The 22,832-nt window shown below is 27.3% G+C and overlaps 9 protein-coding genes across 9 annotated transcripts; 3 read left to right on the top strand and 6 right to left on the bottom strand.

The window, feature by feature from the left end:
- Positions 1-306: 306 nt before the first annotated feature.
- Positions 307-1,033, top strand: T551_01745 (DNA-directed RNA polymerase core subunit RPB5; the record flags this gene model as incomplete). The annotated part of the gene is made up of 3 exons (XM_018374008.1): positions 307-387; positions 431-510; positions 559-1,033. The coding sequence occupies 3 exons, from the start codon at positions 307-309 to the stop codon at positions 1,031-1,033; spliced, it is 636 nt and encodes a 211-aa protein (XP_018229753.1).
- Positions 1,034-2,213: 1,180 nt separating this feature from the next.
- On the top strand, positions 2,214-4,254 carry T551_01746 (uncharacterized protein; the record flags this gene model as incomplete). The annotated part of the gene is made up of 10 exons (XM_018374009.1): positions 2,214-2,283; positions 2,323-2,583; positions 2,626-2,795; positions 2,835-2,915; positions 2,958-3,104; positions 3,154-3,602; positions 3,647-3,844; positions 3,896-3,983; positions 4,032-4,152; positions 4,193-4,254. 10 exons carry the CDS (start codon positions 2,214-2,216, stop codon positions 4,252-4,254), a joined length of 1,647 nt encoding a protein of 548 aa, XP_018229754.1.
- Positions 4,255-4,781: 527 nt separating this feature from the next.
- T551_01747 (glycosylphosphatidylinositol-alpha 1,2 mannosyltransferase) lies at positions 4,782-6,554 on the bottom strand (the record flags this gene model as incomplete). The annotated part of the gene is made up of 7 exons (XM_018374010.1): positions 4,782-5,007; positions 5,050-5,715; positions 5,759-5,883; positions 5,929-6,092; positions 6,141-6,215; positions 6,262-6,387; positions 6,434-6,554. The coding sequence occupies 7 exons, from the start codon at positions 6,552-6,554 to the stop codon at positions 4,782-4,784; spliced, it is 1,503 nt and encodes a 500-aa protein (XP_018229755.1).
- A 239-nt stretch (positions 6,555-6,793) lies between these two features.
- T551_01748 (uncharacterized protein) lies at positions 6,794-7,752 on the bottom strand (the record flags this gene model as incomplete). The annotated part of the gene is made up of 9 exons (XM_018374011.1): positions 6,794-6,855; positions 6,899-6,961; positions 7,034-7,196; positions 7,301-7,330; positions 7,383-7,417; positions 7,457-7,479; positions 7,530-7,542; positions 7,589-7,661; positions 7,708-7,752. The coding sequence occupies 9 exons, from the start codon at positions 7,750-7,752 to the stop codon at positions 6,794-6,796; spliced, it is 507 nt and encodes a 168-aa protein (XP_018229756.1).
- A 201-nt stretch (positions 7,753-7,953) lies between these two features.
- On the bottom strand, positions 7,954-10,249 carry T551_01749 (uncharacterized protein; the record flags this gene model as incomplete). The annotated part of the gene is made up of 10 exons (XM_018374012.1): positions 7,954-7,978; positions 8,005-8,012; positions 8,063-8,089; positions 8,277-8,319; positions 8,362-8,435; positions 8,487-8,572; positions 8,618-8,738; positions 8,787-8,985; positions 9,020-10,016; positions 10,063-10,249. The coding sequence occupies 10 exons, from the start codon at positions 10,247-10,249 to the stop codon at positions 7,954-7,956; spliced, it is 1,767 nt and encodes a 588-aa protein (XP_018229757.1).
- Positions 10,250-10,534: 285 nt separating this feature from the next.
- Positions 10,535-12,127, top strand: T551_01750 (uncharacterized protein; the record flags this gene model as incomplete). Its single annotated transcript, XM_018374013.1, has 8 exons — positions 10,535-10,666; positions 10,711-10,862; positions 10,907-11,092; positions 11,137-11,209; positions 11,254-11,459; positions 11,506-11,757; positions 11,806-11,947; positions 11,990-12,127. 8 exons carry the CDS (start codon positions 10,535-10,537, stop codon positions 12,125-12,127), a joined length of 1,281 nt encoding a protein of 426 aa, XP_018229758.1.
- A 493-nt stretch (positions 12,128-12,620) lies between these two features.
- T551_01751 (uncharacterized protein) lies at positions 12,621-14,831 on the bottom strand (the record flags this gene model as incomplete). Its single annotated transcript, XM_018374014.1, has 5 exons — positions 12,621-13,145; positions 13,190-13,721; positions 13,765-13,835; positions 14,063-14,236; positions 14,721-14,831. The coding sequence occupies 5 exons, from the start codon at positions 14,829-14,831 to the stop codon at positions 12,621-12,623; spliced, it is 1,413 nt and encodes a 470-aa protein (XP_018229759.1).
- Positions 14,832-16,588: 1,757 nt separating this feature from the next.
- On the bottom strand, positions 16,589-19,087 carry T551_01752 (uncharacterized protein; the record flags this gene model as incomplete). The annotated part of the gene is made up of 4 exons (XM_018374015.1): positions 16,589-16,988; positions 17,132-17,777; positions 17,826-18,873; positions 18,920-19,087. 4 exons carry the CDS (start codon positions 19,085-19,087, stop codon positions 16,589-16,591), a joined length of 2,262 nt encoding a protein of 753 aa, XP_018229760.1.
- A 351-nt stretch (positions 19,088-19,438) lies between these two features.
- T551_01753 (uncharacterized protein) lies at positions 19,439-22,570 on the bottom strand (the record flags this gene model as incomplete). Its single annotated transcript, XM_018374016.1, has 2 exons — positions 19,439-22,464; positions 22,510-22,570. The coding sequence occupies 2 exons, from the start codon at positions 22,568-22,570 to the stop codon at positions 19,439-19,441; spliced, it is 3,087 nt and encodes a 1,028-aa protein (XP_018229761.1).
- Positions 22,571-22,832: the final 262 nt, after the last annotated feature.

The raw sequence follows: 22,832 nt of genomic DNA on the forward strand, positions 1-22,832 counted from the left end.
GATTACTATCTATTATTTAATTCAACTTTAAAATATATATATTTTTTACGTCATTATGATAGCATTGTAATTCTTCTTATAACAACTTTTATCCTAAAAAATCAGCATCATTTTAATCAAGAAAACATTATATATTTACATCACTATTCCTTGAATGATTCTTCTTTTTCTTCATGTTTTTCCTAAATTCAAAATACTTTAATACTTTATTTTAAAACATTTAGTACCTAACGACGTTCCAAATATTAAAAATACAAAAAAAAGAGCAAAAACGTTCTTTTACTACTTATTTTCTTTAAAAAGACAATGAGTACATTCTATGATGAACGAGACATTATCAAAGTTTTTCGTGTATGGAAAACTGTTCATCAAATGGTTCATGATCGAGTATTTTTCAAAGCAAAAAAAAAGAGAAATATTGACAGTATAGGGTTATTTAATGTCTCAGGAGGAACTCAATATAACTTTAGATCAGTTTAAGCAACAATATTGCACTATCAATGGCGTTGAGTATAGAGAAAGTGTTTTTTTAATGATGAAACTAAAATAAAATATCAGTCGATCAACACTTTCTTTTTACGCTAGACCACCACCTGGATCCAATAAAGAGCAAATATATGTAGCATTTCAAAGAGAACCGTCTATTGGCATCAGCGCAATGCAGGATTTTGTACATACTCTTCAAGAACACGGGCATAAGATTGGAATTTTAATCTATCAAACTTCAATGACACCTTCTGCAAATAAAATCATTGCTACAATGGCAGGGAAATTCACAATTGAACCTTTTCAGGAGTCAGATCTCCTAGTAAACATTACACATCATGAACTTGTTCCAAAGCATATTGTTCTTACTCCTGAGGAGAAAAAAGAACTACTAGAACGTTATCGGTTAAAAGAAGCACAGCTTCCACGTATCCAAATGGCAGATCCTGTTGCACGATATTATGGACTAAAACGAGGCCAGACTGTTAAAATTATTAGACGAAGTGAAACCAGTGGCAGATATGCAAGCTATCGAATATGCATGTAGTTTTTATTTAGAATTGAGCATTTCTTTTGTATATAAAATACGATAAAATTCATTATATTTATTATTAACAATCTATAAACTCATAAAAATATATATATTAAATAAATTTGAAAAACATAAACCTATTATTGGAAATAATTACAGTAATTATACGAGCAAGAAAATTTCCATGTTATTTAGCTCTATATATTTTATGTGCTACTATATAAACATTATTTTAAATAAACATAAAAATATAAAACAGTTAATATACAAAAATATAATATTTAAAATTGAAAATAATATAAAATTTATAAATTAAATTACCAAAAGCATAAAAAAATAATTTGCATGTTAATCATAATCGGAGTTATTATTATCATCAAATGATTTTCGAAAAATATTAAATTGAAATACCTTATAATACAAAATCATGTTTGTCTTCTAAAAATACATAATTAATTTAAAATTCTTTATTAAATATTAAGTATAAAATAAACTAAACAATTGAATTATTTAAAAAATAAAAAATGACACTAACCAAGAAAAATCTAGAAAAATATCATTTATTTAAACAAAGTAATATTTAAATCTTCATTTTAATAAAATATATTTAAAATATAGATTTATTATAAATTTCATTTATTTATTAAATATTATATAAATAATAAAATTATATATTTTATATTAAAAGATATTAAAAAAATTTTCAAGACATTAAACAGAGACATAAAATTATAATTAATATCTAATATATAATTCTAACCAAAAATAATATAATATTCTAAAAAAATTAGATACATTATTAAAATATTAAAAAACACTTAAAAACAACTTTAGAAATTCAAAGTATTTAAATCAATTAAAAAGTATGGTTTTGTATAATGTAAACTTTAAAAAACAAAAAATTAAAATTCTTATTATAAAATCTATAAAATTTATAAATACAAAATATTAATATGATATATATAACAAAGTTATTGAAATTTTTATATTACATTAAACTCTAAATCCAAAAAAATATACAATATAGATAAAATAAAATCATACTTGAAAATAACTTTAAATAATTTTAACATTTTATTTTTTTTTTAATTTACTAACATCAGAAAATCAATGATAAATATTATCTTTATATAAAAAAAAATAATATCAAATGAATATTTACATGATAAATCATGTAATAAAAGCAAAAAATATTATGAAAAATCAAAAATTATTCTCTTTTTCTCTAATTTTTCAAAAAAAAACTTTACAACAAAACTTATCAAGTAAGGTTCTAACATATTAAATATTTCTAAATCAATTAGCACTTCCAATGACTCCAATTTTTAAAAAACTAATAGAAAATGACAAAAGATCAACATCTATTGAGTTTAAACAATACAACGAGTCTTTTTCTTATAGTGATTTAGTTCATTGTATATTAGCTTTTAAATCTTCTTTACAAGAAATTAAACATTGTAAAGATTTGGAAGAAAAAAGAATAGGAATTTTTATTGAACCAGGATTTATGTATACAACATCAATTTTTGGAATATGGGCAGCAGGAGGAATTGCTGTTCCTATATGTATATTATATACTTTTTAAATAATTTATTAATTTTTCAAAGGTATAACTCATCCTATTTCTGAAATAGAGTATGTAATAGAGGATTGTCAGGTGGAAATTATTATTACAAGTGTAGCTCTTAAAGAGCGTCTTAAAAGTATGACAGCACATATTAATAGATATATTTATATTCATGTACTTTCAAAATCTATTTTAATACAAGAGAAAAAAGTATTTTCAAAATTAAAAAAACTATTCTAAAATATACAGGAAACTCAAAAACTTTTACCATTTAATTTGGATAGAGGCGCGTTAATAATATATACATCTGGGACTACAGGATTACCTAAGGTTTAAACAATTTAAAATATGTAAAATATTTAATATTATCAGGGAGTTTTAACAACACATAAAAATATTTCTACCCAAGTTATGTCTCTAGTTAGTGCATGGAAATACTCTCCGAAAGATAGATTATTACATATTTTACCTTTACATCATATTCATGGTATAATTAATGCATTAATATGCCCATTATATGTAAAAATTTGTACTTAGATGTAATATAGGTTTTTTAACTACAAATTAGGCAGGAGGAACTATAGAATTTTTGCAAAAGTTTAGTGCCAAAGATGTTTGGTTTAGATTTTTGGATTTAGGATCTCCTCAAATTTCTCAATTCATGGCGGTTCCTACTATTTATTATAAGCTTGTTGATTATTATGAAAAGCATGGAGTTGGAATTAGTAATAGTGAATTAAAATCTAGAATGAAAAACATACGTTTAATGGTTTCTGGTTCAGCAAAACTTCCAATACTTTTAAGGAAAAAATGGCATGATATTACTGGACAAATTTTATTAGAAAGATATGGAATGACAGAAACTGGAATGATTTTAAGTGGAGGTCTAGAACTTGAAAAACGATTAGAAGGAAGTGTAGGATGGGAATTACCTTATATTAATGTACGTTTAGTGAATACAAATGGATCAATAAATGAAGGTGAAATTTGGGTTAATGGAGATACTGTTTTCAAAGAGTATATAAATAATAGTTAAATAAATATTAATTAATACAAAATAGATATTTTAATAAACCAGATGCAACAAAAAAGGCGTTTGTATATGAAAAAGATGGCACAAAGTGGTTCAAAACCAATGACATAGCAACTAAAACAAAAGAAGGAGCCTATATTATTCATGGAAGACAAAATATAGATATTATAAAATATAGTGGATATAAAATTTCTGCTTTTGAAATTCAACAGAAAATTCTATTACTGTAATCGTTCTTAAATATAATTATTGATATTAATCCTAATATTTTTCTTAGACCATATATTCGTGAAGTTGCTATAATTGGTATTGATGATGAAATATGGACTCAAAGAGTTGCAGCTTTTGTGACACTCACTTCAGATGTATTAACATTATTAAAATTTTAAAACAATTTCTAATATAATATATAGAAAAAAGAATTAACTTTGAATGATTTAAGATCAGATTTAAGAAATATGTTAGCTAGTTATAAACTCCCTACAATATTAAAAATTTTACCTAACGGTATTCCTAAAAATGACATGGGGAAAGGTAAATAATAAACATTTATTGTTCTTTATAAATCTTTTAGTAAATAAAAGAAACTTAATTGAAGAGTTTAATTATGGAGATATACAAAAATGGTCTAATTAAAACATTTTAATAAATTATTTCAAAAACATTAATTTTCAATATAGTTTTTACAAATATATAATTTTTTATTTTTAAATTCTAATATATATATCATAAAACAGTGTCATAATAATGACAAAAGATACACAAAATGACTCTAGTTTTAATGTTTTTATGCAAAACATATAGTTTTTTTTTTTTAAATAGAATAATCAAAAATATATTTAAGATTATATAGAAACAATTGAATTTATTTATGCAGTATTCATAAAAATATGAATAACTGCAAAAAATTAAATAATTCACTCATTAAAACTATTATTATTGTATTATTATGTTTTATTTTAAACATATTTTTTACACTAATTTCTAACAAAAAATTTGAAACTTAAAACAGAAAAAACATTATTTTCATTTTTTAATAATACAAACAATAAATATAAAATATAAGCAAACCGTTTTTAAATATTTTCACAATACTTAAAAACTTTAAGTATTAAATATACAAAAGAATATGTATAATTTAAAAGCGATGCAAAAGCTAAAAATTAAATAACATCCCATATACCTAATCCTCTTTTTCTTACTAAATGTAACAATAAAGAAAATATATTATTATTCATAAAATCTAAATCATCTAAATTAATATGGTAAGAAGTTTTAAAAATTTGACGCAAAGTTATATTAGTTTTACAGAAACTATCTTTTAATTCATCAAAAACACATGAAAATTTAGCCATTGAAGAAATAGGAAAAATAAAAATGATTCTAACACTAATTATATAAGTAATTTTACCTATTGAAATATTTGCATACTTATTCTTTTTTGCAGCAGATAAGTATTCCAAAACATGATCAACAGAATACCCAATTAAATGAGTAAAAACTATATTCGAATCAGAATGACGTAAAAATAACCATGTTGGTGGAGGATATGTTTTCCAAAAAATTATATTTGTAGATAACTGATTAACTAAATATTTTTTTAAAAAAATCATAGTAGATATAATATCATGTTGATGAAAAAAACCAAAAAAAAGACCAACAAGAATATTATATATAATCCAAGAAAACATAAATAATCGTTTCTTTTTTCGTCCTTTTATACTTCCTAATGAACATAAATATACAATTAACAAAGGAAAAACTGGTAATAAAAATCTAAATTCTTGATGTGGAAACAAAGATAAAACCGTAATATATATAATACTGCTTATCAAATAGATATCAAATTTAATTTTTTTGATAATAACTGGTAAAAATATAGCAGGTCCTAACATTACAGGAATGTTTATCAAAAAATGAGTCCAATAAGCATGAATGCCATGTTTTTGCAAATTAGCATAATTGATATTATAGTTAAAATTATTTAATATTGTAAGTACAATTCGGCGACCATTTGCATAATAAAGAGAATCTACTAAAATAAGAATAAAAAATACTATTATAAAAGATTTAATTGTTAAAAACGTCATTTTTGGCCTAAAATTATATATATATATATATATATATACAAATAACAAACCTTTTAACAAGAGATTTTATAAAAAGAAATCCAAAAGGAATAAGTATAATTGGAAATGTAATACGTGAAAAAAAACCAATACTTGCAAAAATAGCTAATAAAACACATTTCCAAGAACTCATGCTCTATAAAGTATCTAGTTATTTTTTTTAAAATACACAGAATATTACCATCTTGTTTTTGCGCATTAGCAATAAGCAAGCAGACACCATAATTGTTTCAATTGAATTAGAAAATGTATGAGTCTGATATGTATACGTCACAAACGAAGACGCATAAAGCAAAAGAGCATTTCCTCTATATTTTGGACTCGTAGATGTATAAACGAACCAATCTTATCAACATAATAAATCCTTATTCTATCTGAAAAAATATATTATACCAACAATAAAAGATAAACCAAAAAAAAAAATCCTCAAAAGAAAAAACAAAAGCAAAGGCTCCATAGAACATCCTTCTTCATAAAAGAGTCAATATTTAAGCAATTCTATCGAATTAAATACTTCCAGTAATCCACTGAGCAAGTTTTACAGGTAAACCATAAATCATCCACAAAGGACCTATTGATCTAATAGGAAAAGGCCCTTTAAACTCCCATGGATATTCTACTTTAATTTTCAAAATATCACCTATTATTTATGAATTTTTTAATGATTTTTCACAATTTTTAAAAACCAGCAACAACTTGTATACCCTGAAGATACTCATCAGGATGAATATAACTTTCTGAAACAGAAAACCCGAAGCGGATAAGCAAAAGAGGGATATAAAGACCCCAAAATATTAAAAACTTCATTATACTATATCATTTACAAATTATTTATAATTAATTCACAGATACGGTTGATTGTACAAATCTATAAGAAAAAATACAAGACAAAAAAACATATAAATATATGCTTTTTAGAGTCTAGAGTGCTAAATTAATATAGCTTAATCAACGAGCGAAATATAAATAATATCCCTAACTTAAAATACGAAAAGATATAATAAAAAACAATATCATCGACTCTTCAATACAAATAAATATGTCCATCATTCAAAATTTTCAGCACTCTGACGAACTAATCTTCTCACTTTCTTTTTAAATCCTTGTGCTAATAGAATATCAATTATTTATAAAATATAAAAAATACATACGATCATCTCTCCAATGTTTTGCAGCCTCAATATTGGCAGGACTGTCAAAGTTAGGACTAGAAACTAATGAAAATTAGCTCATTATAATATAATTTAATCATATATAATTATTATGTTTATAAAAATAATACATACGCATAGAAATAACAGAAAGAAGAATAGTTTCAGGTGTATGAACAGCTCTCCATCGTTCTGATGCATCTTCGTACCCAAACTTGTCTTCTCCAGGAGGGTGAAGAATCGATATACATACAAGACCATCTGCATAAACATTGGGATGATATAATTCAGTAATAAACTAATTAAAAAAATCAACTATTTAATTCTTTTTCTTTTTTTTTTTTAAAATCATAAGAATACAACAAGATGTATGTATTCTTATGAAGATAAACAAAAACTTACCCTCATTTTTGGTGGAAGATGAGGATATTCCTTTTTAAAATTATTAGCATGCGTATGTACAGAAACTTATTATATTAAGTACCAAAGGAAATGATAATTGACATTTAAAGAATCCCCCTAAATATTAGTATTTTTTACAAAAAAATACTTTTCTACCCTCATATAAAGTATCTTCAGGACTATTATTAAACATTAAATATATGTACTATAATGCAACAAAGATACAAACCCAATAATAAGAACTAAAAAACTTCATGTTAGTCTCTTTCTTAAAAAACATAAGAATACCTTCCCACTCATACACATTATTATCGTCTATAAGCCCAGCAGAAAAACCCTGAATAGGATGTTTTTGAATCTCCTTTTCATTATTCAGAATACAAATAAGCTCAATAAAAAAGTAAAACCTTTAACTGGCGTTTCAAAATTGTTTCACTTGGATAATTTACCATTATTACTTTTGGTAGTACAACGATCACAAGATTTAAATAAACAAAAAATAACACATAAAAAACATGAAATTATAGAATTAAAAAAAAATACAACTTTTTATTAAATTAATTTACAAATCAATAGAAACTAAGATTTTAATAAGGTATATAAAAGATATATCGTTAAAATATATAAGATATCGATGCCAAGATGAATGAAAATTATATTTTATTAGTATTCATAGTTCTTTTTACTATGAAATAATTAGAAACATATCACTCTTTTTTTCTTTTAAGCTTACATCAATTTTAATAGACCCATATATTTTACGTATAAAAAAATAAGAGGATATAAAGCCTATTGTACCTTAAAAATGATTAGTAAGCTATAAAGCAATTTTTCTGTAAATAAATATATATAATATACCTGTTAAGATAAAAAATAAAAATGTTAAAAGAAGACTATATCCTAAATATAGAATATGAGAGGTAAAAGAACTTAATCTTATTCTCGAAAACCAAAATAACAAAGAATTAATAAAAACGTAGAACGAAGATGCACCTCCAACAAAGAAAGATCTCCACCACCTTTTATATTCGTTAATAGATAAAATTAAACATAATTAAAACCCATACCAATGATAATCTTCAGAACATAATTGCATATACGTCATTAATATAGTTACAGTTGAACATGTCGTAACCTTTTATTATAAGTCTTTTTCAAATATATATATGGCATTAAGTATATATACCATAATAGCATAACAAATAAAAAGAAAACCAAACATATAATATATACGACCAAACCAAATACTATTTAAAATAAAATAAAGCTCAACTAAAATAAAATTAACAATTATAAAATGAGTCGTAATAAACATACCAAAAATTGCACCAAAAGGTAGTATTCCTCCAACGAAAAATGAAGGTAAAAATTTCATATAGAAAACTTGAGTCGGAATTTGTCTTGGAATTTGATTTGTTTTTACTGGATGAACAAATGACTAAAAAAATTAGATATCTATGCTAGTTGATTATTACTTTATGTTTACCCCTGCACGAAATCCACAAAAAGAACCAAAAACACTCAATGGTACAGATATAAGAAACCATAAAGCAACAATAACAAACATGGTCCTTAATGGAACTACACCTGATGAACGAGAACCAATTAACACAAAATTAAGGAACGAAAATGTGAGAAAAACAATTCCAGGTACAAAAACAGGTGTAAGTATAAGATTTTTTAGCCTATTATATAAGTTTAAAAAACAAAAGATTAAACACATACCAAAATTGACCACCCAAACTTTTATACATACGTGCAGAAACATATCCAGAAATAAATCCAAAGAATGTATATAAAACAATAATAAAAGTACTTAATGATCCTCTATTAGAGGGAGAAAGAAATCCAAGCATTGCAAAAAAAATAGTCACGAAAGCCATTAAAAATAACTGAACACCACTTCCCAAAAAAATGCTCAATAGCATAGGATTACCTGGAATTCGAAAAACATCACCATGAACTAGCTTCCAACCACTATCTTCTTGCAATTCTTCTTGATCGAAAAAATCACTATTATATCGCATGATATCTCTATGAAGCGTTCTAGCTAGGACAGTTATCACCATTCCAATTAGGAAAAAAACAATTATTGAAGAACTAAAAAGATTAAACCAATGAATACGTGGATTATATATATGAAGATATTTATCCCAACGAGTAGCCCACGTTACATCAGACTCCTTCCAAGAAACATCATACGTATAAGTAATATAATTGTTTTGATTTTCATGAAGAACATATGGATAACTACTAGAACAATCGATATTTCCATTTGGAGCAATTCTACTTGTTCTTGAAGAAGGTTTTATAGTTACTCCAACAACACGATAAACAGAACTCCCAAGTTTATGATATTCTATTGTAATATGATAATGATTATTAATTTCAATCGCGCCCGTAGATTCCACTACTTTCCCTAAGGGAAACCCCAAACTATAAACACTTCCAATAGAATCAATATAATTTTCCCCTGCTGCAGGTAACCCATCAACAAGCCAATTAATTCCATAATTCTCCATGATCCTTTTCATCACAAATTTAGCATCTGGAGGAGGGATACTTGTTGAACACAAAAGTTTACATGATTCATCTTTAGCCATAAAAATTTCAAAATCAGATGTAAAAATTCTGTCTCCAAAAACAATACTTCCTAAACTTTCCGGCAATGGTTTAGCATCATATTTATTACAAAAATGAAACCGACTATCATAATCTAAATATAATATAAGCCATGTAGAATTCCTCAAAATTATACTAACAATCATAAATATAAACATTCTTATAATACTGAAGAACTGATCCAGATATATGTCCAGCCATTGGCCTTAAAGAGTTTACAGTTAAAGAAACTTTCTCTAGTTCTTTATAACTCTTTGGTGCAACTCCTGGAAGATAAATTGCATAAATAACACTTAAAAAACATAAAATAACACAAAAAATACGCATCCCAGAGATTTAAATACTGTCAATGAGTATTTCTGAGTATTCCTTAAGCTATTTTTATAACTTTATTTTCAACTTTGATGTTTAACAAACATCGACGATCACAATTAATAACTGAATCAAAATAATTAATCAAAATAATTAATTTATATGTAAAACATAATAAGAAAAAGGCAAAGATAGAAATATATTTAAACATATTTATATTCTATTATATTTTCTATTTAAAGCGTAAATTTGAAATCTTGGTTTTTAGTTAAAAAAATTATAAAATTGATTTAATGGAAAATGATTATTGATGATTTTTTCAATATGCTTTCACATTTTTATGATGAAAATAATGGAAATGGACTTTTGAGTCTTTTTATTTTTGACGGTTCAAACACAGCAATTAATCTTCTACAAAAGGAATTACGCCAAGTTTATTTTTTTATATTATAGTCTATTTTATATAACGGTTATAGCTAGGAACATTTGATTTTTCAGCAGAATGCCAAAGAAGATACGGGTCATCAAAAAATTTTTCAGAATTTGTAATAGCATACTTAGATTTTCTGAAAAATGTTGTTTTTTCTGATCTTGAATCATTTTATAAATTATATTATCATGTTTTTTTGTAAGTGCATTAAAATACATACTTTTTTAATTCTTATTCAATAGACAATTTACTAACGCCTTTTCACATGTTAATGCTACATGGCTTACTCCTCTTGTAAAATACATGTCTTCAATTCTTACTAAATTATCAATTCGGCTTGATGATTTAACACATAATCCGCATCAAAGTGCAACAAATGAATCTTCTAGAGCAATCTTTAGGTCATTTAACATTATTTTGAGTGATCGGTAAATCTTTTTCAGTCTTATAGAATATATATTAATCAAAATAGACATCCTCTTCCAGACTCTAAGAAAGCTGCAGCACTATATACTGCAAACCTTTTGCTTCGTCTTTATTTTAAAGTATTTTTTTCTTTTATAACTTGGATATATATTAATATATATAGCTTAATCAAACACGTCTTTGTCAGACAATCAGTGCAAATATTACTTCATCGGGTGTAGAATTTAGCTCTTATCCTATATCAGAAAGGATAGGATTTAGCTATTATCTTGGTAGATATAATTTATACCAACAACAAATTTCAAGAGCCCGGGGCCATCTTTTATTTGCATTTGATAATTGTCTTTCAATAAGTTATAAAAATAAACGGTTGGTTTAGTGATTCAATATTGAATATTATGTCTAAAAAGTGAAGGCTAATTTTAATATATTTGACAACTGCATCTATTATATTAGGAATATTTCCATCATCTGAACTTCTTTCAAAATATAATCTTTCTCAATATTTTTCGCCTATAATATCCAGTTTAATTAAAGGAGATCACAGAAAATTTTCAGAACATATAAACCATGATCTTATACGTTCTTGGTTACTGAAAAAACAGATATTTTTGATAATTCGTGACCATTGTGAAATTCTTCTATGGAGAAGTTTATTTCGTACATCGTATATGCCGTATCTTTTATTTATTTGTTTTTTACTAATAAAAAAAAGATTTTTGATAACTCGTGATCCTTCACAAAAACCTCCACGTATTAAACTTGAAGACTTGTTAATAGCTGCAAGATGGGCTAAAAATGACGATACATATGATTTGTTAGATGTTGAATGTGTCTGTATCTCATTACTAGATCAAGTTTACTCTTTTTACTTTATATGTCACTTTAACATTATATAGAACTATTTACAAGCATATATTTTACATGCTTCTAAACTTCTTGTTCTTAAACGTGACGATACTCATGGGTTTCAAAAAATTAGCAATGTTAAAGCTTTACAAGCAGCACATGATGATGATGTAACCTTTGGTTGGTAAAATTTAAGAAAAAAAATTCTAATGTTTGTATTAATACGTCTATTTTTTCATTAATCTACTAATTAATATCATATTAATATAATATATTAAAAATTTTACAGTCATTTTAATTATATCTTAAAATTTAAAAAAATTAAAATATCTATAAAATATGGTTTTACAAATAATGTATATGTCATAATATAAACTTATAATCAAAGCTTTATAATTTTATTACATAATTATTTTCTGAATATTTTGAAAACTCAACATAAAACACGTCATTGATAAAAAAGATTAAACGGATGAGCAGGTTTTATCTGGACAAAATAGTTATAAATTAGAACTAGAACTATACAAACAAATAAATTACCAAAAACACTTAAATTAACCAGCTTTTAAAGAAATTCAAAATAACATAAAAAGATAATTATAAAAATCATTATTTAAATAAACATGAGCCTTTCAAACTATTGATACTATTCTATAAACTTTTCTATAATATTAAAATATACTAAGAATCTAAAGTTTTTTTAGGCACGCCATTTACTTTTTCCTGAGCCAGTTTTTTCTCATAATTTTGTTTTTTTTCTTGGCTCTGTTGCAAAGCCTTTACCTCTAATTCCTCAATTTCCTTCTTTGCTTTTTCAACACGCTCAGCCACTGTTTTTTCTTGATTATCTTTATACCATTTCACTCTCTCTTTTAGATCTTCAATACAAGAAGAAATTTGAGAATGTTTGAGAGGAGGATTTACATTCACAAAAGAAAATTGTTGTAAAATATGCATATCGATATTAAAATTAGTAACTGCATTATCATCAGCTGGCATAAGCGTTCTTTTATTGCGTTTATTTGCTTTATTTTTCTTCTCAATACCATGAATAAAATAATCATCACGTTCAGCCTTTGATTTTAAAACAGTAGCAGTATCCATATCCGTCTCTACAACTGTACGAACATTCAATTCCGGCAGATTTACATTTTCATGTATCTGTGTTTCTAAAAGTCCAGCAGAAGGATCCAAAAAACGAATTAACTAACATCCTATTAGAACCTATCTACATACAAACAATATTTTACATTCTCACACGTGATAATCTCCTCAATAAACGCAGGCTGGCTCGCCTCTTCAAGCATCTTATTGGCTAATTGTTTACGTTTCTCTTTATTATACTCTTCTTGCTGTTGACGTCGGCGTTCCCACTGCTTTTGTTTTTCTTCTTTTTCAAACTTATTGAACTTACGTAGATCCGAATAATAATTATCTTGAAGATTCTTTTTCTTTTCATATGCTTCAATTCTCTTCTGATTTAACTTATTCCTCTCTTCATAAAGACTCTTTTGAAACTTGTAAACATTTTCCTGTTCCTGACGTAATACAATCTGCTCTGTTTTAAGTTTATCATATTGTTCTGATAAAGCTTTAGAAACAGGGTCTTCAAGATGCTTTTTAATTTCGCTCAAGCGCTTTTTATCTGAATCAATTGCCGACTGCTGATACACGAGATTTGAAAACGATTTACGAAGACGTTTCATAGTTGAAATCTCTGACAAACACTTTTTCTCATCAACTAACTTCAATACACCTGAATCAACCGCTCGCTCCAATTCCCTAGAAAACATCAGTAATCATTAGAAAAATAAGTAAAACCTACAAAATTCGTTGATCCAGTTCATCAATTGTTTTAAACGGTAATCGTTTCTTAGTTAGTTGCATCTCTGAAATCTACATTCCATTATTAGTACCATTATTTTACAAAACCATCAACGCAACATAAGCACATAACACAAGCAAAAACATCATACGGATTATAAAAACTGCTCAATAGTTTAACTATACTGTACGTATATTCATTAAACAGTTTAAAGCTACACAACACCAATAAAACACTGTTTAAATTTATGCTTGTGTCAAATTAAACAGCGCTTCCTGTTACGTTTAAAACTAAGCACCTTCGTTTTCATTGCTTCTTCAAGCTGCTTGACCTGATCCATCGTCTTCTGTTTACTCTGTTTAAATTGTGCTTGTTGCACACGAATCTCATACATCTCATGACGAATACGCTGGGACCGCTCATGCGCCCCTCCACGCTCATGAGATTGCTCTGTACGCGTCCGAAGATCATCCTATACACTCATTGTTAGCCTAAATCCTACCAAACTTTAAAACGAAGCAAAACCAATGCTATTAAAAGCACTTATAAGATCAAAGTTGTATAATGCATATATTATACTATTAATAAAAAAAGTAGAGCAAATACAACATCTGAAATAAAATCATGCAAAGATTAAGATTGAAACTATGACGATGAAACACTAAATGTAACCTCGAACAACATTAAATGCAAAATATCCAATTACTTAATGTTTGATCAGTATCTTACCGCCAAAATACAATTACTAAAACCTTATTAACACTTAGCTACTGATTAGCTGACATTAAATCAGCACTAAAGAATGTTTCAAATCTTAAATGATATTTGCTCTAACTTTATTGTAAGTTTACTATTTCACAATTCAGATGCCCACTTCTAACACTCAGCAAGGAACTGAAAAGTGACCCTACAGTGCTCTAAAAATAGACAGCTTCGTTTACTTCATATTAACTAACAATTTTTTTAGTCAAACTTTGAAGCTCTGCATCTACTTGTGCAAGAGCAAGCTTGAACGCTGCCTCATCAGGCCTAGTCGGCCTCCGTGACACTTTTGTTTCTTCCTGCATCAAAAAACAAAACTAAATACACTTTCCAAACACTTAACGGCCAAAAACCAAAAGTGCACTTAGTTTTATTCAAGAAACGCGCCTAAAATTGAACAAAAAAGCTATGTCTTATATAAAAAACCACACAGAACTCAAAACCGCTCTTAATGTCTCACTTATTACCACAACGCTAAACTTAGCACCGTGTTTAAAATTAAATTTTACACTCCGTTTAACACCAAAAACAATACTGACAAACAATAGGTCCAAATAAAACCTAAAACCAGATATAAAGCCCTACTAACACATTCTTTAATCACTATATTCTCAACTGCTATTTGGTTTCTATACTAACCAACGTTTTTCTTAAGATTTCACTTTATCTTCCACTCAACTCTCTACTTCCCGTCCTGCTCCAAGATATATATATCTATTTCATTGATTAATGTATTTCTATGTTGAATATTTTTTTCTATTAGTTACATTCAGAACTTTTTAAACTTCTGCTAATTTTACACCAAAAAACGCTTGAAATTTCGCCGTTTTCAGCCTGTTTTTTAAAAAGTATCTCAAAAATACTATTCAATTCAAAAAAACAGCGTTTTAAAGTCTATTTAGCGCTTAAAATTCTATTTTGTCGCTTTATTTATTTGCTGCTTGCGCTTGAAAATATTAATTCGCCGTCAATCGAAAAATTTCCTGCACACAACATTGTGCGAAGACTGACGATAAGCATAAACATTATGTTAAATATTAAGTTAGCAAATAATTATAACTTTTACAGTTTTTAAGCATCCTTTAAGCTTCAATTAATTCCTTAAAGTACAATTTTACCTTTAGTAAATGTTAATAATTAAATTTAGAAACTTAAAAATATCATATAGGAACCTCCAAAAACAGCATTAAAAATGAATATTTTGTTCAAAAATTAAGAAAAAAGTCAAGAAATTATTAAATACATATTTATTTTTAAATATAAAACTAAATACAAAGATTAAATATGGATTCAAACTTTATCTGAGTACAAAAAATAGGATATATATATTAAACACCTAGAAACACAATAAAAGAATGAAATGTATTAGAAATGTATTAAATACTGTACAATTGTATTTTTTAAATTATGCAGTTCAATTAAAAATGCAATTCATAAGTTGAATATTAAGAGAGAATTAAAATGTCAAAACAAATGCTAAAAATTAAACTTAATTTAGACATGATACTAATTGGTACAAAAAAAGAAAAAAATACTAAAAGGAATTAGAGAAAGCCCTGAAGAAATTTAATTTTTTCAATGTTTCATTAAAAAATAAAGAAAATACAAAATATAAAAAATAAGGGATTTTAAATATATAAATATAAAAATAATATTAAACTAAAAAAAATTGAATAGAACTTTAAATATAATTAATATACAATTAACACAAAAAAGTGCAACAGAATAAAGACATATTTGGGCTTAAAAAAATATCACAACAGGTATTAGGAATGTGGTAAAACTACAGAAAACCTAGAAGGACTAATATAGAATATTTAACAGATACAAAGCAATTAACAAAATCAATATCCTGGAAGAATAATAACTACCAAATGATGCATAAAAAACCAGTTTCCGACTTGAAAAATAAAAGTAATTTAATACTCAGATAAGACTTGAAAACAATCAAAATGTATCCAGTGGGAACATAGAAATACTTTAAATTTATGTTGCTATTATTCGACTTTACTAAAATACTAAATCATAGCTCAAAAATATACCACAATTACTTGACTTTTAACTAGTAAACCTCTTTAAGCTTAACAGGTGATTTGGACACACGCATCTCTCGCTTAAGCTCACGCCAAATGCGTTTTGCTTCATCGTCAGCTTGAGAACTCTCTTTACGATGAAGAATGCGTGCGTTGCCTTGAGGAAGTGTAACTGAGCTATAGCTGCTCGACTCACGTAATACAACAGGATCAAGGCTCCGTCGACGTGTAGGTTTCCCTTGTTTTAGCGCTGAAAGGCTTGTTGAATATTCTATTGTTGTTGTTGTTTTTGTAATATGTGATTGTGTCCTCGCAAGCGATAAATTTCGTGATGATTTGGGTGTTTCCATTGTTGTAACTGAATTTACAGAATGGTCTTTTAAAACAGACTTATGTGGACTATGACAGTCAGCAGTAACATCATTAGCTCTATAAAGAAATGTTAGTGAAATTCCAAATGTTAAAACATTAAATAAATGTCAAACATATATTAAAAAGTACTAAACAGACATAAAGGAAATATCAAATAAGCACGAAAAAAGCTTAAATAATAATTTCTACTAAAAACATACCTTTGTGGTGACTTCCATAGTTCTTTCGAAACATGTGTAGGTGAAGTTTTTGGCGAGGCGCGTAGTGGAGCAATTCTGGAACATCGTTCATGAGAAGATGGACTTACACATGTATATGCTCGACGAGGTGTTATTGGAATTGTTCTTAAACGAATTTTTGATCGTTGAAAATGAAGTTCATCTTTCAACTCACAAACTTCATCCGGTCTCCATACTTCATCAATAACTGCTTCTTCTATTTTTCCAAGAGCAATATCGATCAAACTAGCAGCAGCTTTTGCACGCCCTCGACCAACCATTTCATGAGCATTGACAATTCCTTCAAGCGCGTATTGACGCAAAAGAGCAAGAAGAACTGTTGGATTACGAGTTCTTGATGTTTCTTGGGAACATTCTGAATGACCCAATCGTTTAACAGTAGCATACCTTGTATTTAACCGTAGTAATGTGGATGTCGAAAAACATGGATGTTTATAAGACACTTTACAAGAAGCTATGTTTGCAGGAAAAGCCTTTATCATGCTTTCAAGCTCGGAAGCAAGAGCTTCCGTTGAAACAACAAAAGAATTAGACCCAGAAAAACTAGGAGGAAGTGGCACGTTTAGCGTAATAAAAAAAGATCGTTCTTCAAATGGTGTTAAATTTTCTTCAACATATATGAATAAACATAAATATAAAAAACAAAAAGACTCACCAATCATTAATTCTAATTTGTTATCATGCTTATAGACGCTATCAGCATCATAATATGCATTTTTGTCACTTCTCATCTCACAAATACCTACTCCTTCCAAACCAGTAACATTAATTTTGATATTAGATAAATTAGCCATGCAAGCGCCAGCCGCACATAATTTTAGGAAATTTTTAACCTTTCTGGTTTCATCGACAAAGATATAACATCCTCCTTCTGCTCCTAAGCTTGCCAAATGTCGTAAATGAGTCGGATCAGGACAAGGTCCAACCCCAAATGCATGTATTGAAATATTATGTCGTTTAGCTTGACAGGAAACATGATTTATTTTATCACTCGATAACGAAGTTTCATAACCATCTGAAATAATAATAATATGCCTCAATCTTCCATGTCTTTTGTTTTTTATAAGAATATCAAGAGCTTTATTTATTCCATCATCAGAATAACAACTATAAATACCCTTCATTTCTTTCAATCTTTCCCCTAAATTGGTCTGAACGGCTACTTTATGAAGATTATCACACGTATGAAGAGCAAAAATCTTATTTTTATCATCAGGAAGAGTTGTAAGTATACACAATCTATCCGTAGACTGAAGATCATATAGAAGTGTAAATACTATTTCTTTTGCAACAGAAAGTTTATTTCCATGAGCCATAGATTCAGACATATCTAAACAAATAGCAACGTCAAGTAAATATATCTGAGGCAAGTCGATCGTATCCTGATACTGCGACAATATATTAATATACATTATAACTTCTTCTTCTGTATTCTTAAGGGTATCATAATCTGTAAAAACTTCAAAATCAATCCCAAAAATAGCTGGATGCGACGGAATATCTGATATTTTTCGTGCTAAAAAAAAATCCGCTTGTGAAGGCTTACATACACGCTGTTGCTCCAGTGGTATAGTTGAATTTCTAAAAAACATACTTTTTTGCCGTGCATTTGCAAATAATTTTTGAAACATATTTTCTTGCTTTTTACCTCTACAACCTGCAACCATATTAACTGAACCCAAACACTTGGGACATATCGACTTCTACCACATAAATACACACAAAAACACTCTCAATAACACAAAATACCTGTCTATAACACTCCTCATGCCCGATATGCCCGCATCCCGGATCAAAAGGCGAAGAAAGTGCATCGATAGGCCTGTAACAAACAACACAGAAAACAGGCTTTGAATAACTTGACCGTACTGAATATTCACTCTGTCGTCGCTGCAAGTCGTGCTTTCGCAGCGACATACTTGGTATAAGAAAGCAACCTATCTCGAATGATTTAATTTTTGAAATATCAAATATCTATCTTCATTGATAACCTGTCGATAACGATATCGCCTTTAAACTTTATCAGACCTAACCCTAAGATAAGTAAGCAGTAGAAAATTAAATGTATGTATTTTGGAAGAAGGTTAAAGACATTAAAGAAACGCAAAAGCTATTATTGGGTCGATAATATTGAATAAAAATATGAATATGTATAGTAATTGTCAAAAAACAGTGTCGTATTAGCATATAAATAATATACAGAAACCAAACTAAAATTGTATAAATAGCTTATAGATAGAACATTTAGATAGTATACATATTGTTAGCTTATATGAAAACCAAAAAAAGAAAAATAAGGAAATAAAGTTTTTTATGATCTAAGATATAAGGAGAATGATTGGCAAAAGATTCATTAGTAAAAGATGTATATGTAGTAGTTGTCCAATATTTGATAGTTTCTGAAGTGTTTATGAATGAAGAGCAAGTTTCAAGAGTAAGTATGGTGGTTTGAGTGATTATTTTTGTTTCTTCCATTAAAGTTTTTTCGGTTTGTGTTGTTATAGATGTAGAAGTATATATACCGTTTCCTTCCATAGTAGTAGTGATACATGTTGTATTTACAGTATCAAGAATCTTGATGGTGGAAGTATTAGAAATGAAAACAGTTGAAATACTAGGAGTAAAAACAGTTTCTGTGATATTTCGAATAGAAACTTCAGTCGTAACTTCAGTCGTAACCTCAGTCGTAACTTCAGTTTTTACACGAACAACATCTACATAGCTGGTAACTGGTGGAGTCAGATTCTGTGGAAGTAACAATAATTGCCCTGATATTGATATATTTTGACATAATACATCAATTTCTCGGTAAACACTTTGAGTTTCATCATAACATTTATTAGGAATAGTGATGTTAAAAAATTGAGCGCATTTTTCTCCTAATTCTGCATATAATTCAAGTGCTTTTCTAATAGCTGGAAATGTATTACTATATACTAGTTTATTTCGTACTCGAACATCCTGATTAGATTTTAAAATGGAATTTGTTGGCTCAGTAGAATTAGTTCCTAGAAACTGCTTAAAAACACCAATTGCCTTTTCTTTTTCACCAGTAAATAACTTGTTTTTCTCTTTAACTAATTCAGCACTTGTTGTTAGTTCTGTTAGAGCATTTTTACATTGTTCTCGTTCATGTTCAATTGATGTTCTATAATTAGCACATGCTTTACTAAAAGGTCCACAATATGACTCAAGATCCTGAGAATAACAATTTTTCTTAAGCATATTGCAATACGGTTCCCATAGATCACAGTCTTTTAATGTGACACCATTGGAAACATCCATCCCAATACGATATTTCATAAGATTAACTTTAAATTGATAACAATGTTTGCTCATGAAAGACATAATATTAGTACATGTCTTATATTTATCTTTGCATGGATCTATAAAAGTAGCATTACTTTGGCTCCAAACAGTACACATTTTGTTTAGACGATCTATACAAGAACGTTGTCCTTTCAAATGGTCTTGTCCTTCCCTTAACATATGATCTTTCAACTGTACTATTTGTTCTAATAATCCGCATTTTTCATAAAGTCTATTGCAATAAGAATTCAATGAAGGATAATCCATAGTCATTGTACGGCATTCTGGTACCAACATATTGCATTTTTCAAGAGTAACCTGAAGATATTTAGATTCTATTTGTTTTTTTAGCCATTTACATCTGTAATATACAATATAAGCCACATCATAACATGTTTTTTCAGGCGAAAGACATAATTCAAAATGATCTTCTTTATGTAAATTCTTTGAATCACGACAAAATTCAATTAATTTAGATACACATCGGGGATTTGATGTTTTTTTATATCGATATAAACTCCCACGTAAAACATTTTCAAAAAAAGACAATGATGCATCAACACGTCCTTGGCGATAACATGCATTTCTTAAACTATCACAATTTGTTTTTGTTGTATCATGGTCACTACAGGATTTTTCATAAAAAAAGCATGTTGATAATAATTCTGCGCAATGATCATCATCCATAGTAGGCAAATCACGCCAATTATGCTCTAGACCTATTTTAGATACATGATGTTCAGTTAAATGCTTTCTAATATCACTGTTAATATTCCTACATATAGATTTTGATTTTGAATCCAATAAAACACAATCTATTACATCATTCTTATTTTGTTTGTAATTTAGACATCTGCGCTTATAATCACTATCCAAATATTCAATAGATGAACAGTTATTAGTCAATACATTTAGACATTTATTGATCAGATCAGAATTACTATTAACGAGAAATGCTAAAATCCCTTGAAAAGTAAAGTCACTGGATTGTTTAGAAACAACAACACCTACTGATTCTGCTTGATCATAAAGCTGTGGAATATCTAATACATTTGCTAATGGAAGTTCTTTTTCCATGGGATTAAAATAATCTAAAGGTGAACTATAAGTAACATTCACTGATTTACAACGTTCTTGAAGTTCATTACATAAATTCTTCATTTCATTCCCCTTAACAGTGTTTTCAGTAGAGATTTTATAATTTGGTACATAAAATGCACATTCAGGAAGTAACCAGAGACACTTATCCTTTAACATATTATTGCTATAAGTATTCCTTTTACTCAGAAGATTCTTTTTAATAACCCCTTCAATTTCACTTTTAAGAGAAGTATGCTTCCCTTGTGCGTTTTCTACAAGTTTTTCACATGTTACTGTCCATATTAAACATTTCGACATCAATTCATCACTTTCTTTGCTTAATACTATACAATAATTTTTAATATTCTCAAGACATGCATCAAGATTAAAAAGATTTCCACGAAGTGCTCTTTCGAGGACAGTAATAGCTATTATATCTCTCTCTCTTTTATAACAAGTGTTTATCAATCCATTACATAATTTATTAAAATCGTTAGAACAGGCACCTTCTAAAAGTATGCATTTCGTCACAACCAAATCGCATTTTTCATTCATTTGAAGATTTTCATCCTTAATGGCTAATTCAATTTCACTACATATAGATTTTATTTCTTTATCTTTTTGCAGATCTATACATTTTTGACTTATATCACCTGTACATACTAAATTTAACTTTGGAAAAACGTTTTTCAATTCACGACAACGTTCCTTGAGTTCTTTTATACAGTTTTCAGTACTTTTTATGTTTTCTTTCAAAATAAAAGGGTAAAGAAAATAATCACTATCTATAATATCTTGAATTTTTATTGGAGTTACAGCTCGTCCCATTGTAACCTGTGGTTTACCTACTCCATAATTTAGATTTCTCTTATTTTTTAATTTATTAAATCTTTCATCAATAAAATCTAGATAATATTAAAACCAAAAATTATCAAAATAATCAAAAATACCTATATCATTTGAAAAAACACATCTTATTGAAAAAAATATAAATAGTATAAATATATCCATAGATCTTATAATAAAAATAATAATAATAATAATATATTTTTACAAAAATTATTTCATTTTTTTAATACCAAAATTAATACCCAAAAATTTAAAGAACAGTAATTCATTTTATCCGATGCTTGAAAAATCAGATAATTTTAGTAAAAAATAATATATTTTAAATAATATAGATAAAAAATAATAAATAAATAAAAATTAATATTTTATTAACATTTTTTTTGTTTTAAATTTAATGTTTAATAAACTTAATTAAAATTTTTTG

This window comes from Pneumocystis jirovecii (assembly GCF_001477535.1).
Source record: "Pneumocystis jirovecii RU7 chromosome Unknown supercont1.7, whole genome shotgun sequence".
Taxonomy (NCBI): domain Eukaryota; kingdom Fungi; phylum Ascomycota; class Pneumocystomycetes; order Pneumocystales; family Pneumocystaceae; genus Pneumocystis; species Pneumocystis jirovecii.